This window comes from Takifugu flavidus, chromosome 20 (genome assembly GCF_003711565.1).
Source record: "Takifugu flavidus isolate HTHZ2018 chromosome 20, ASM371156v2, whole genome shotgun sequence".
NCBI lineage: Eukaryota > Metazoa > Chordata > Actinopteri > Tetraodontiformes > Tetraodontidae > Takifugu > Takifugu flavidus.
In genome coordinates this window covers 3,673,301-3,688,898 of record NC_079539.1, presented here as the reverse complement: position 1 = coordinate 3,688,898, position 15,598 = coordinate 3,673,301, and the positions used below count along the sequence as shown (strand labels likewise).

Genomic DNA, 15,598 nt, shown 5'->3' with positions numbered 1-15,598 from the left:
GTGCCGCCTGTTTCTGGTGCCTCTCATCGGTTTTGAAATGGGCACATTCGGCATGCGCTCGCTCCGAGATGAGGCCTTGAACGCTCCTGCATGTGCTGAGAAATTGGTTCTTCGCACAACGTGGCATAAATGGAGTCACAGAGGGGGGGGCAGGAGGGTGAGCGACCCACGACCCCCACACCACGGCCCCCCCACATGTCAGCAGTGAGTCTCACAACTTTATGTGAAGTGTCGTTAAATGTGGATTGGCTGCTTTTTTTTTTTTTTTTTTTGATTTGACAGCCCCCCCCCCCCGTGTACCTGGTTCTTTGACAAACATGCCGCAGCTCTCTTGACTCTGATGCCGTTTGGCAGAAAATCGATACTTCACCTCTGGTGTGATATGGAGATAAGACTGTCATAATCCTCATGCTGTACCTTTGTGGACCTCATTCTCCCCCATAATTGCAGTCGCTGATGTCCTTCACTGATAACATTGTTGAGCAGGAAGGAACTGGCTCTGTGAGTTCAATAGAATGTTGTTGTTTTTTATTGTTACTAAACAACCATTAATAGTCAGTCTCTCTGTCTCTCTCTGTCTCTGTCTCTCTGTCTCTGTCTCTCTGTCTGTCTCTCTCTCTGTCTCTGTCTCTCTCTCTGTCTGTCTCCCTCTGTCTCTGTCTCTCTGTCTGTCTCTGTCTCTCAGTATGTGTTAAAACACCCACCTGTCCTACCAATAAAGTATCGGAGAAATTTCTAATTGAGCTCAAGAAAACTGTTTGGAATTCAGTTTGGTCCTGGTGCACGTTTAAGTGGCAACTCGGCTGCATTAAAAACCACTATTCATTAAAAAAAATTGACTGTTCCTCTTTCTGGTTGTCAAGGTTGAAGTTTGGCTTCATCCACTGGGAGCTTCACCCTGCAGGGCTCTTCTTTTATAGACGATATTGTGAGTGCTTTGGGTAGACCTACTCTCTCCCGATGCTGCCTCTCGATAAGCTCCGAGGCTGCGGGTCACTCGATCAGCACTCTGCTTGCTTTCAGTACCAGAGGAAACAGCCTCTGCTACCCACCCGCCAGCAGGAAATGAGTCACAGAACCCCTGGACTCTTCCCAGAGGCTATTCTCTGGCTGTCCGCTGCCCTGAAACCTGACTCGAAGCCGCCTCTCACCGATCGTTTCAGGTGCCTTCAATAACTCCATTAAAGCCGATGTCGGCCGTCTGTGTGAAAGTTCTGATCCATTTTCATTGCCCCCTAGTATAACATAATGTTTCGGAGGCTCGGTTTAGTCCCGTGTTTGTTTGACTCGAAGATAAAAAAGAGAAATGTTAATAGATTCAGCAGCGGTGCTCCAGACGGCACTTGTCGGTTTCATTTCGGGGATTGGAACCTTCGCTGCTGAATAATACAAATGACTCGCTGTGTCCCTGCAGCTTCTCATCTTCATTGTGGAGCTTCACAAAGAAGCCAACGGCTCGAGACGGCTGGGGTGAGCCGCTCGGATCCTTCATTTCCCCTCAGGTAATCTGAGGGGCATTGTGTGCTTCATATATTTCAGCATAACCCCCGTCTTCTCGGGTTTTTAAGGGATTTATTGGAGAAAGAAAACCCCAAAAAAACCCAGTCTGATTACCTCGCTCAGAAATTGGTTTTCGCCGCTCTTATCGGCACAGATGGACAAATGAACGTGGCCCAATTAATCAGCTTTCTTGTGCAGACGAGACTGGATAAAAGTTGATGCACTGGTCCGGTTCAGTTCTGCCATTCCAGCCCATATTCTCCACCAGAAACTGTTTGAGATGAGGAGAATGGAAGGGGCCCACTTAATATTCACAGAGCGCTAGCACAGTGAATGGAAATGAGTCCAAGTGTGTGTTTTTAAAAAAAAAAGAAAAAAAAGGGAGGGGGACAAAAGAAAAACAGAGTGGAGCAGAATGCCAAACTGCAGTTTCAAGTTGGCAGCGCGGCATTAAGACACAACTTATTTTCCAAGTGCTAATTCAGGAAAGTGAGAGAACATTGAGTTAGCGAGGCTGTGAAATCGGCAGTGGCACGTTGTCTCCCCCAACTGCACCTCCCTGTGGAGTCGAGGGGGGGGGGGGGGGGGGGGGATTAGAGATGCTGCATATGCTTGAGGAGGTCCTGTTCTCAAGGCTCTTCTTTGTAATGACGCGAGCATCTTTTGTGCAACACCTGATGTTTTCCCAGCAGGTGTGGGAAGTCTTGACTGCTTGACGCCCTCCGGGCTGTGATTAACCCCCCCCCCCCCCGGCCGTGTAATCTCTGTACTTTAATGGCTGCTGTCGTCTCAGCGCTGGTAATTCTGTCATAGGAGTAAGTCCACCGGTGTAGCTGTTAACTGGATGCTAATGGGAAGGATCCCCTCTTGTTTCCAGTCGTCCGAGGTGTTTGAAATGCACGGAGAAATGACTCTGGGGGGGCTGCCACCTGTCTCCGGTGCCCCCACATTCTCACCCAGGCGTCTCTGCCTGCTGCGCTAATTTAGAACCGGCCAGCCCCTTCTTCCCTCACCCCCTCTCCTCTTCCTCTCCCCTTTCAGTCGCGAACTTGGGCAGGAGAGGAGTGAGAGGAGGTGCGTCAGCTGACTGCCCCCCTCCAATCAGATAAGTTCCGATGAAGGTGTTTAGCAGCTGCTAAGATCAGATTTAGCCCGAGGGAGGGAGAGAGCAGGAGGAAGAGCCAGACGGCGCAGCGCGGCTCCGCACGGGCAGGGAGGCATGATAAGTCGGGGTTCTCTGCACGATGGATGAGTCCAGCATTCTCAGGCGGCGGGGGCTACAGGTAGGTAAACGGATGCAGCTGGATCTGTATGCAGGGCTGCAGGTCTGTGTGGGCTGGTGCTGCAGGGTGACTTTGTGCTGCGGCTCGTCAGGCTCCCACTGCTCTTCAGATCGAACGCGGGACTTTGAGACCTTTCTGCCTGCACACTTGGCACTGCGAAAGGCAGCGTTTCTTTAGCGACCTGCGCTCTAGTCCAACGGGGTTCTCCTTTCCAGTCAGTTTAGTGGGACGATTGTGGTTTTCATTGGGAGTTTCAGGTGTTTGTGTTGTTGAGGTCTTTTCTTCCTCTCTTTTGTGATAAAGGCTGCATTGGTGACGTGCTCAAAGCGATCCTGCGTGAGTTGTTATCAGAGTCCAGGCAAACGGGAATATGGCAAATGCTAATCAACAGTTGATGCTCCCACATTTGTGTGGTAATGTGTGGGTGTAGCTTGTTTATCATGCTCAGTTATTTACTGTAGCGGTCATGAAACCCTTTAGGATGATGATGCGTTTTGTCTTTAACGATGAACAGTGAAAATGACCCTCGCATGTCAAGGATTTAAACTCTTGTGGTTTTTGTCACCTTCTCCGTTGTTATCTTCCTCCCACACAAGACTTCTTTTTGTGCACCTGACACCCGCGAGTTACACCCAACAACGCTCGGTGCTGTGCCTTCCTCCTTCACTTTCAATGGCAAACAGGGAAGTTTGTCAGGCACATGAATAAAGCTGGTTCAGCTCCAGTTTCCCATTCAGCCTCGGGCCAGTGGGGCTGATGACATCATTCCATTGAATCCTGCTGGATCAACAACTGGACTCTACATTAATAAATCAATATCTTTATCTGTTTTCCTTTTCAGGTTGTTGGATTATTTCTGGTATTTGTAGGCTACTCCTCTGCCAGTGCAGCCAATTTAATAAAATACTGTATCATGAAATCTTGACTTCACTTTTCATAGCTAAATACGAGAGAGAAGTTCCCGCGAAGCAGGGACTAATCAGCATTACACTTGAGAATTATTGTTTCACCCCATCAACAGTGTTAATGAGTTCTCTGAATCCTGCTCGGCTCAAATGTTCACTTTGGTGAGCGGCTCCAGATGAACCTGGCGTGTTGATGGGCTCAAAGGATTCACCAGTTAAAAGAGAAGCTTCCGTCTTTGTGTCTTTATCAGTGTCGAAGCAACTAATGGCATTTCTAATAAACCATTAATACTTCGTTTCTATAATTTTGTCACGTATGTTGTGGCTACATGGGCGACTCGACTTCTTTGTGAGGTCTTAACTTGGACTGTAATGATTTCTTGTTTCTGTTTGCTGTGGCTGCCTTATCTCCTCGTTACACCAGATTTGTTGAGGCTGTATACGGTTTATCGGTGCCTATAGCAGCTGCGCATTCCCTTCATCTTAATTAGGGGCTACCTGTCAAAAGGCCACTGCTGTGAGTGTGCAGCATTGTGAGCTTTAGTGTTCCATCCACAGCTGGATTGTTAAGGCAGAAACAAGCGTGTGTGTGTGATCCTCAGAAATAAAGATGACTCGAAGGAGTTTTATCACCTTATTAAGGCAGACCCATAAATTCAGGATGTCAAGAGTTAAAAAAAACAACACAAACCTGACAGTCCAGAGTGAAAGGCAGATGTTTCATTAGTTTTTGTTACTAGTTTGAGTTTTAAAAAATGTTAACATTTAGGAGGAGGCTGCTGCTCTCAGAGAGTCCTTGAGTGGAAGGTTGAGTTTGTACCAGCGCTAGAAGCTCTTCAATGAAGCTGTTGAAGCGCTTAAATTCACATAATAGGCTCACCTTGAAGAGGAAAAATATCATAAAAAATAATCTGCTTTTACCAAGAAATTGCATTATAATGCGCTGGAGGCTTTGAGTAGCTGAGTGGAGGGAATATATTTGATTTGATGCACATACATCTGCTCATGTCAGCCAGGGACAGACAGCATTCCCCATTAAACAGAGGCAGAACCCTCAGAATGGTGATCGATGGACGATTAGAATATAATATCAAGCAAATCTGTGAGGCGGCTCCAGTGATCTAACAGCAAATGCCCATATAATTCAGCCTGATGATTAAATCTGATCTGGTGGGATAATCTTAGATTATTAACGCGTACCTTTGTTTGCATCGGGGTTCACCAACGGCAACCACCCGTTTTTACAAAAACCATCCTGAAAAAGTTGTAAAATGTCAAAGTTATGTAAATCTGACTGCAATAGGCTCGTATCTATGGATTTTAATGGCCCCAGTTTTTAAAGCCAGCAATAAAAAGCAGGATGACGGAAACCGCCATCACCAGTTGGCCATAAAAGCACTCGGAGACGATCGTTTCCACCGGCACCTTTTATCCAGAACTGATGTTGCATCTTACATTAATGGAGATGTTTCCCTTTTCCAGGTGCTTGTTATTTAAAAGAGTCGGGGTAGTTTTTAAATATTCATGTGATATTTCAGTGCCGGGGGAGGTTTGTGTGCACAATGTTACATCGACTATTCCCCGTCATTCCGAAATGTCGTGTTTGATTTTTAGGGTATTTTTATGGTACCTGCAGAGCTCGTGAACCATCAAAATTCCACCTGTGACCATCTCTAATGTGCCAGGATTGTTGGTGTGCGGCGTGAAGGCTGCATATCGAGCGCTAGCGTGTCTTTAATTAGTTTTGTTTTCCACTGTAGCGCTCCGGCCGTCTGTTCCAGTCCAGGTGTGCTGGGAGCAGATAACCAGCTTTATTGATCCGTCTGACCTCTTCTAATCCCCTCACGCACTTGAGGCTTGGATTAGATGCGGGTTAAGATTTTCTAATGCATGACTGGGATGCTTTTGTCATTCACTCACTGTTATTGTCACTTTAATTTCTCTCCCAGTGATGATTTGAGGTTAATTCTTCCATCCCTTATTTCAGAGGCTGGTTACTAATTTCTTCGGTCATTTTTAGATTTGGGTTTCCCTTCCAGTAAAAACTAAGCACACATTTGATCCGAGGTGTTGGGAAATCCAAAATAAATCAAGCAGAATTATTAATGAACCATTAGAAGAAGGCCTTTTTACTGAGAACTTCCACCACTTTGATGTGGGGGTGTCTGAGATAAAGCCTCTTTGCCTTAAGTCAAAGATTGACAATTGACATTTACCCTGAGGAGAACAAACCCAGCCCAGGTTCATGGTGGAGAACCATCAGGAGGGTATTTGTTTCCTTTTGGACAGTAGTGGGAGATGAAAGTGCTCATGTGCTCTTAGTTCACCTTATGTCTTTAAAATTTAATGTAAATATCAACGTGGACCCTCGAGGAATGCGTCACTGAGCGTAAAGGTTATAGTCAACCTTTCTGTGATGTTTTAAACTTTAAAGTTTGCTCTTGATTCAGAAAAGGCCTCGAAACTGGAACAGCCTCATTAGGAATGTCCTCTTTTAGCCCACGTTGCTCATGGTAAATGTGCAGCAGGTGTTTGTGGCCCATAATGTGTGAATATGACATCAACGTCAGTCATTCCTGATGATCATCAGCACTGTGTGAGCAGCCACGTCCCCCAGGCAAACTGCCTGCCCTTGGTCTTGTGTAAGCAGCAGGGAAAGTCAGACATTAAGCCCTAATTGATAGCAAAGGGAGAGTGAGGCTTAGCACTTTTCTGCTGACGGGAACAGCCTAGAAACATCCGCTCGCTGTCTGGCTGTTTGAGGCTGCGTGTTCTGTGCGTGTGTGTGTGTGTGTGTGTGTGTGTGGTGTGTGTGTGTGTGGATACAGTCAATGTTTAAGACGATAGACGTTGCCAGACGATGACTTTTCCAGTGATCAGCTGTTTCAGAGCTCCTGCTCCTGAGATTGAAACAAATCTTTCCAGGCTGGTGTTCCGGGAGACGTCTGGGAAATGCTGGGATCAACCTGCAACTCCGCACAAAGGCGCTTTGATCCGAGACTCATGTTTAAGTTGAGGGGAACGCGCACGTGCCTGCCTGCTGGACCCAATTTAGACACACTAGGAATAACACAAAATAGCCGAACGGGCTCCCCGTTGAGGGCTGAGAACGTCCTCCGACCCTTTGACGCACCTTGACGACCACAGTGATAGTGTGGGTTTTCAATGTTCAGCAGTTCCCTCCCTTAAGGCAGACGCCTCCGAGAACCCATAATCCTTCAGGAAATCAATGAGGACATTGTTGCTGTGTTCTCTGGGCTACTAGAACCTGACCTCTGCGTAACCCTCCTGCTTTCACACACATCTGCTGCCTTCGCTGTGATTAAACGCCCGACTGCTGCGTTCTCTCCAACTTACCTGGTCTGGCTTTAATGTGCTTAGACAGGCAGAACTGATCTGCGCTCGCACATGCAGTCGCTCTGACAGTATGGAGCGCACGGAGGTGGCTGCAAACGGGTTCGCAAGAAATCAGTCGTCGTCAAGTCGGCGGTTTTAAACCCAGATTATTTTATTTTAGATCTTCTCACCTGTGAGGCAGGATGGAAGGCGTCTGGCGTCACACCTGTTCATGAAGCTGGGCTGCAGCACGCCTTCACCCACGGCTCTGCAGCACTTTAGCCCGTCAATCCCATGATTCTGTTGTCCAGAATAAAAAAGAAATGATGTTTAAATGTGAGTGTTTGTGTTCTCATTGACGATCATTTGAGCTCAAAGATCTTCTCCTCCTTTACAGAAGGAGCTCAGTCTTCCCAGAAGAGGCAGTTTGTAAGTACACTGTTATTACACACTTTTGCCCACAGCTGAGTCTATTCATAATTTTAATTATAGATGCACATTTTAAGCAGTTTAATATACATAACTTGATGTAGACAAACACTGTTGAGTGTAATAACCAACATGCATTCATACGTAATAATTAAACTGCATAATGAACACATTTTAATGAGTCCTAATGTGGTTGCACTTGCTGTTCCTGTCATTCTGCACTCATATTTTATCAGTCGGCAGAGCCTGGCATTCTTGTTTTAGCCAAGACTTAGTTGTTCTTTTCTTGCTCTCAGACTTTTAAGTTGAATCATTTCAAAAGAACTAAAGATTCTGTTTTATCTTGAGCCAAACTTTAATGGTGCATTTCTTATTTTTCAGCTTCAGGTGATTCATTTTACTGAGATTTCCCATAAATCCTTTATTTCAATGTGTTAAACGTACCGGTGGTGACATACTTGATAAATGCAAAGTGAGCAGCTGCTTCTCCAGCAGCAGTGTTTGAATCCCAGGTTTCCTGTGACACAGAGCCACCTACTGAACGCTTGATGTCATTATCCCGCTGCCATGGTGGCGGCAGCCTGCTTACCTGCAAGGGTTCGTGCTTTTTCCGCGTGCTTCTTGGATTTCCTGGATTACTCTGTGTTGCGTTCGCTTCACTGCATCCGAAGCAGCCAAGGATTTGGTGTGTGGGCGTGTGTTTTGTTTTGCTTTTTGAGATGAAAAAAGTGGATGATAAGCGTGGAGTTGTTTTCAACATGAGTCACATCAGATGATTGATCAGTGATGTATTAATAGGTTGGCCTGCAGATCTGGAAGCTAATGCTGGGTTCTGTTAGCGGCCTTCTTCTGTTGGCTTCTGGGGCCTTAACAGCACTGCTGCTGTTTCCAGGTGACCAGTCCGTCATCCTGGGCTGTAAATGGAGCCTAATGGGCTGTATAGACTATAGCATGTTACAAATGTGCCGCATTCTCATGAGGAATAACTAATAAGTTATATTCTTACAACCTAGATGCATCTTCAGGAGCTGTTCTGGTAGTGTTTTGCAGACTGAAGGAGCCTGAGCTTGAACCCATGACCTTTGTTTCACTGGAGCGTCCACAGTAACGGCACACAGATGGAGAAATTGTTGAGGAATTAACGTTAGAGCCTTTCAAGGTCTGTTTACTGAGAAAAATGCTGCTCTGTGACCCTCCGTCTTTAGCGCGTTCTGTTTTTTTTCTGCATGGCGACCTGATCCGCTGCTACAGTCGGAGCTTTCGAATTTGCAATTTTTATAATCCGGACCTCGGTGACTCGCCAGCATTCACTAACAGCCACAAATGACGGCATGAATTCCATCAAAATAAAAGAGAATCCTGGGTGTATGAGGTGAAAAGTGATTTTCTTTGGATCAGCACACAGGAAACTCTGGATTTGTGTCTCTCTGAATCAAACGCTGATTTTTTTTGTCTGATCCAGTCTGAAAAATTCCCTCTAACTCTGATTAACTTGGACAATTAGTAGAATTAGAATTACTTGTGTCCTCCTGGTTTTCAGACTGTGTATAATGGAAGCTAGAAAAATGTCATTGTTAGAAGAATGGAAGGGATTATGGATGATAATGTAGATATTTGAGTGTTCCCTCAGCCAGCAGCTCAACTGTCTGATTTCTAACCTTTTCTCATCATTTGGGATTCAACCAAAGCCTGGCTGTGCAGCTGAAGGCACATTTCTAGTGTTCCAACAGTTTGTCATAGGATGACTCATGCATTTATTTATTTAGAATTGTGGTTTATAATATGTTTTATTGTGTGGCCACAATGAATAATACAATGATGATATACAGCACAGACAAGGACACTGATGCATCATCTTTAACTCTGCTGTCAAATCCTCAGAATTAGCTTTTTCTTCCCCCAAGGTTAGTTTTTCTACTACTGCAACATTTTAATTTATGTGTTCTGTGCCGCTGTGAAATTGTGTGTGTGTTTTTTTAATATAGAAAATGTCTGGAGGCAGGTGCAAGCGCGCTCCGTCTTGAGCGACTTGGAGTGGCAGGTAGTGCTGCATTATGTTTTTCCCCTCCGAGATGACATCACCGCTGTGGCGGTGACATTGCGTTGGATCGGGCCTCTCAAGGTGACCGCGTTGAAGCAGCGGACGGAATTTCCGTTGAATTCGCCGTATTGATTTCTGCTCATTTCTGCTAAGTAGCAATGCCCTCGTTGTGGTGGTAGGGGGACATAAATGTGCATGTGTTTGTGAGGGAGCAGGGGGCGTGTATGAGGGGAGGGAATAAGGATTATTGTCCTGCCTCTTTCTGCAGGCGACTGTGGACACTGTTTGACAGCTTCTCGGTGGAACGTGGAGAGACCAAAACAAGAGCCAAAGCTCCCCTTTTTCACCCCCTCCCTTTCTGTTGGGGGAGAGAAAATCAGCCTTTCTGGTCGCGCTGCAGTAGCTGGGTTTGGGCTCTTTGTCAGTGCAGGGGGGCAGAAGGCGGGCAGGCAGGCAGGCAGCGTGAATGCGTATCATGACCACAATAGAGCAAGAGAGCACGGTTCAGCCATGAAAGCCCAGCGGGAGAGGCTGAGAATTCCAGGGCTGACGCTAGAGTGAGTATTTTCCTCCGTTTCCGTACGAGCCGCAGCTCCTCTGCAGCGAGTAGCTTCCCTCACCTCTTTGTCATATTTGTGGCTGTCTTTCACTGTTGCTTTAAGCTCTGTGCAGCGCTAGCATTAGCGGTAGCGGCAGCATCTGCAGCAGGAAGTCGAATGTCAAACCCCTCACAGCTAGACGACACTGGCCGTCTCGGGCTTAGTGTGATGCGTTTGTGTGTTTGCACATTTGTGTTCAGCGTTTATGTGATAGACGGATAGTGAATGTGTCACACAAAGGAGTGTCGCAGCTACACAGCATGCTTTATCTGCTGCTGTGACGTGCACACAGTAAACACGCACACAATCCAAGCACACCTATGATGGGAGCCACAGCAGTGATGGTGGGATGTGATCGATGGGGGCAAAAGGAGGAACGCTAAAGGTAGTTTCCCTTTTATGAAACTGCATCAGAGATATCTGTGAAGCTAGCAACATGAACTACAGGAAAGGAATTATGTTATAGACGATGAGGAATGGGAAGCTTTAATCTGTAACTGTTATCAGCCATTGCATCTAGTTTAATTGTTGTAGCTAATGCCTTTTAATTTGACCCTTTTTTGCCAGGAATCTGTCATTTTCTTTGTCTTCCTGAGGCTGTGTGAGTCACACTCCAGCTCCACAGGCTCCAGCTGGAGACATAAATCTAAAGAAATGGGTCACCAATTTAGAATTTGCCTTTTGAAGACTGCAGAGCTTTGCGAGACTTTATCACACATCATTTCCCTCAGAAACTCCCCCCTGCATGACCTGATGCTCTGCGGAGTCACTCTTCAGTTTGAGCCATTTGAACCTTTTCCTTTACAACCAATGAGTGAAACCTTTCAGCAGACAGACCCCCCCCCACGTGAACGCCACTGAGATCCATCTAAACACGTTCCCAACGGTCTGCGACGCCGCCGTCTTCGTCAGCGTGTCAGAGCTGTGAGGTGTTGCTGTCTGTCCTGTCTGTGATGAAAGACAACTATTCAATGCACTCCATTTAACTTACAGCCTCACACCCCGAAGCTTGAGCCCCACTCCCACTAGCCCCTGCAGTCCGTGCAGCCCGCTGCACGCGTTTCATTTCTGGAGGTAAGCGAGAGCTCTTAAACATGGTTGTTCTGTTTGAAAAAGCCTGTAATCGCATGTTTGAATGCTCATGAATAACAAGGAATGAATACTACGTAGTTCATCTTTTAAATTCATCTGCAATTGAAATGACATTGGGGAGGACACAGTGCTTATATAATGTTCATCGCGTCGCCCCCTTCCCCCATCTTGCCCCCTCTGTTCTGAGGTTTATGCTCCTCTTTCATGTGCTAAGCAGGATTTGCGACATTTGCATTGCATCAAAGTGAGCAGTGGTCTGACTCACGCCTGGACGGATTCATTTAGGACTGACGACGCGCTGAAAAGCAAGTTTTACATTCAATGGCGACCGTTTATCACAATTTCAGAAAGAGCAGCGGCAGATTTATGAGGACCATCAGGACTTTTATCCCCATGTCACCGAGCAGATTATTTCCCCAGCGGGTTAAACGCATCAGCGAGGGTCTCGGCTAACGCGTCCTCCTCAGAAATCCACATTCGCCTCGTTTTTGTCGGTGGATTTGCCTCATTGCAGCTTGTTAGTTTAAATCGGCCAGTGAGGTTGAAGGTCGAGGCTTACCGGTTTATGTAACAAATGTTAGCTTTGAAAAATGAAGTTTCAGATGGGAAGATAGATGGAGATGCCTTCCCCTCGTCCTGTAGCTCATGATTTGTCTGTTTTATTGACAAAGACAGTTTGTCTTTGTCAGTTTGTTTGGCTGATAGTTCCACACTTAATGAAATATTTGGAAAAGGAGTTGGGATGTTCCAGTTCATTCAAACTGAATTTTCTGCTCTGCTGAATTCATGAAACACCCACATGCATCACCTCTGACCTCCTCTCATTCTGCTCAGCTCTCATAGCGTCGAGGGGAATGATTGAGTCAGCGCCATACACAAACACGCTTATTTTAGGTTTCCTGGCCCTCCTTCTTTCCCTCCATGTTCAATTCATTCCAATGTGCTGCTCAGCACCATTTGTCACGATGGTGCCTCATTCATCCAGAGTGATAAAGTCGACTGCAGCTTAGAGGAAGATGTATCGTTAATTTGCTGCATTCAGGCCTTTCAGACGCCATTACTTTATCTGGGCTTCAGGTTTGCTGCTGTAGCTCAAGGTTAGAATCAAAAAATAAGTCAGGAGTACAAATCTGGGGTGGTTCTAAAGGCACCCACTGTTGGTGGTGTGAGAACAGCCGACACAAACCTTTTTTTTGGTTTTGTAATGCTTAATGGGGTAATTGAGTGTTTAGATTGTTGAATAACAGGGATTGACCCCAATATAGCTGGACTCTTTTTGTATTTACAGATTAACAACCCTGCTTAAAGGCTTAAATACACAAATGAATTTTGAACTTTCTTTGCATTTTACTGGTTTATTTGCAGATACTTTTCCCCTCCAACCGAACCAGAGGATTTTTAATGAGTTCGAGCATCTAACTTTGTTTCGCTGCTGGTTTTACTTCAATATTCACATTAATATTCTACTCGCTTTAGTTGTGCTTCCTGTTTACCAATAAAACGACCAAATCTGGCTCAAATGTTACAAATAATTCAAAGCAGATAGAGTATTAATTACTTAAAACTTAATTCCAGGTTCAGTAGCATGGTCGTTTTGGGTCCTTTGTGGTTATGCATAGCAGCAAAAAATAAACCTTGTGTGGTTACTGGCACTGATTGCATCTTAATAATTGTGTGTAATTGCTCTGGTTGTGCTTTTAAGACAAAAACAGTGAATTGAAGTCACCTTGACGCTGTGCTCATGATGACGATGCTGCTGCTGACCTCCCTGTTGATGGAAGTTTGACTTTGAACTGTGGTTTCTTATGTGGAACACAGAAAGGGAGCAGAGCCATAATTAGATTGAGAGCTGCCACGGTGGTCTGTGGAGAGAGAGGCTCTGAGAGTGCACGCACGCATTATTCTGACACATGACCTCTGATGCTGCGTTATTCCTGCAGGGGTGTATAAATACAGCCGGCCACCAAATCACGTCAGGGTGTCTTATTTGTGAATTCTGCTCTCCAACTTTTCACTTAAGCCCTTAAATCTCCTGCAGGAAATGTACTTGACAGGCGTTTGTGCTAATCTGCGCCACCCCGACGCGCTTCAGGTTTGGATATGCGCCTCCCCAGAAAAGCTTTCAACCGTTTGTTGGAACTGATCTTTTGCTCTGATCTTGGTATCAGCGAGCTGATCCTAAATCATGGCGTGGTGTAATCTCAGTCCCTCATCTGCAATGTCAATCCTCTGTGTAATTCAGATGATGCACCATACGTCTCGTGGATTAATTGATCATTTTGCTATGGTGTCAGGGATGGATCTCGCTACCTTATCGCTTCTGTGTTTGTAATTGCACGTACGTGGCAGCCCATTTCTCATTCCTCTTGCAGAAAGGTTGGATAAACATGTTTTTGAAGCTGGATTATGAACACAGAATATCAATTTGACCTGATAGATTCTATAATTACAACAGTCTTTTGTCAAAGCTTGTCAACCATCTGTCTGCAGCGATGATCTTTGTTGTGCCTCATTAATGGTGGTTGAGTAATAATAATCCATAGAACAGGGCTGTCCTGAGGTTGACTTGCAGTATTTCTTTGAAGGAGCATGTGCGGTTTTTTCACACCCTCTTACGATTCGCTGACCCACAGTTTTCACACATATGTGCACGACTGGAACTTTCATCATGAAACTGACAAAATACCAGAGTTTGTCTAAACGCACACACAGTGGTCCAAATGTTCATTTAATAGTATTTTTCAGTCATCAGTTGGTCTCCACAGACCGACTCTCAGTTGGTTTACATAAAAGAACCTGCACAAAAGCACCATTACTACCTTAATAAACTGGCCCACCAAAGTTCTTTAAAGGGGGGGGCAGTGTGCACAAGCTGCAGGAATTGCAGCACTGCATCTGCTGGAGATGCAACCCCCCCCTCCACTGTCTCACAACCCCCCTCCTGCAGGATGTGAAGTGGTAGGTGCCTGTTACATGATATGAAGCATGTTGAGCAGAGGGGAGCGGGGCGAGTGTTTGGGATACAGAACGCGGTGGCAGTGAGACGAGAAAACAAAAGTCAGCTGGTGTTGGGTGTCATATCCCTGCAACAACACAGACTGTCAACACCTGACCTGGATTACACACCCCGTGTGCCTTTCCGGAGCCTCCCTGGACCGCTTTTTTATTTGAGGACGGTGGAGGACAGCCTGTCCTTTATGCCAATGTTTTATGCCCCAGCTGCCTGCTGATGTGCCTATGCAGAGGAAGGTTGGACCTCAGGAGGGCTGCTGTAGGAGGACGGGTCAGAACTGCTTCGGGGGTCACCTTCTTAACCCCGAAAGCAGCAGCCGCTTCTTCTCGCCGGCTCTTCAGACGTCCAGCTCACATCTGCCTCTGTGGCATGACCTGGACACCATGTCAGAGTCCAGTCTGTGGACGCTACTGTCCAACTTTAACATGCCGCATTTCTTAAGTGGCGCCCGGCTGCGTCGGTCTCAAAGGTAACTTTTTAGGCTTTCATTTCCTGCTTTATAGACGGACTGAATGTAATTGTTCAGTTGGCTGTTCTGCCTGACTGAGCTGGAAAGTGACAAAAACATTTCACCCTCCAATGTTTTTGTCTTGCAGCTGCTTTGTGAGGATGGGTGTTCCCTCCCATCCTATTATTACTTCCTCCCTGAGTGAAGTGATGATCAATTGTGGTGCTGTTTAGGTCGTTTCATCTTCCTGTTGTCCTTATAGATTATCTGGTTTTGCTCCTGGTTCTTCTTTGTAGTGGCGCCCTTCACGTCTACTGTGACAGTTTTACGTTGTTGGTCGGCTAATCGTTAGAATAAATATCAATTTTTATCCTCTTCTGCTGCATCAAAAACCTCTCATTCCATGTGACTCGCATTATTTAGGCACTGACTTATACCTAAGCCCTCATGTCCTTTTTAAAAAAATAAAGATTTGGTGAAGCTCATATGGCTGATATTTGTTTTTAATCCCTGGACTGACCCATTTTATGTGGAGAACAGCTTAGCATGAATCACCCATGCTTCTTCCATATTGTTTTAGAAACATTTTTATCAACCAGATTTATTGGTTATTAGTTCAGGCGTGTCTGTATTTCTACTGGGGGCCTTTAGAAGTGATTACAAACCGCTGCAGACTCTAAAAGCAGCAAAGTTGGATTGTAAATCCCTCGCTGTGCTCTCGCCGTCAGCGTTGTCTCGTCGGATCTCAGAGCATTTTCAGTGCCTAACAAAAAAATTAATAAAACCATCCGCTTTGCTTTTCATCCCATAAGCAAGTTTTTAAGTGCTATTAATAGAGCCCTGTGTGTCATATTTCCGACTTTGAATTTGGGTTTGTCAGCGAAGAGCAGAGATTCAGGCGACGCAGTGCTTTGTCAGCTCACCTGACAGCTCTGACAGGGCTACAAGACTC

General features: G+C 45.8%; 1 protein-coding gene across 24 annotated transcripts in view; it reads left to right on the top strand.

Moving 5' to 3' along the window:
• The window catches only part of mast4 (microtubule associated serine/threonine kinase family member 4), a 46,213-nt gene that overhangs the window by 12,165 nt on the left and 18,450 nt on the right, over positions 1-15,598 (top strand). For 11 of the 24 annotated variants that reach the window (XM_057018384.1, XM_057018409.1, XM_057018383.1 and 8 more), the window contains 2 exons: positions 7,422-7,453; positions 11,087-11,167. In XM_057018384.1, coding sequence (XP_056874364.1) covers positions 7,422-7,453; positions 11,087-11,167 — 113 coding nt within the window. The other 13 variants (XM_057018389.1, XM_057018396.1, XM_057018388.1 and 10 more) reach the window with 8 other exon arrangements.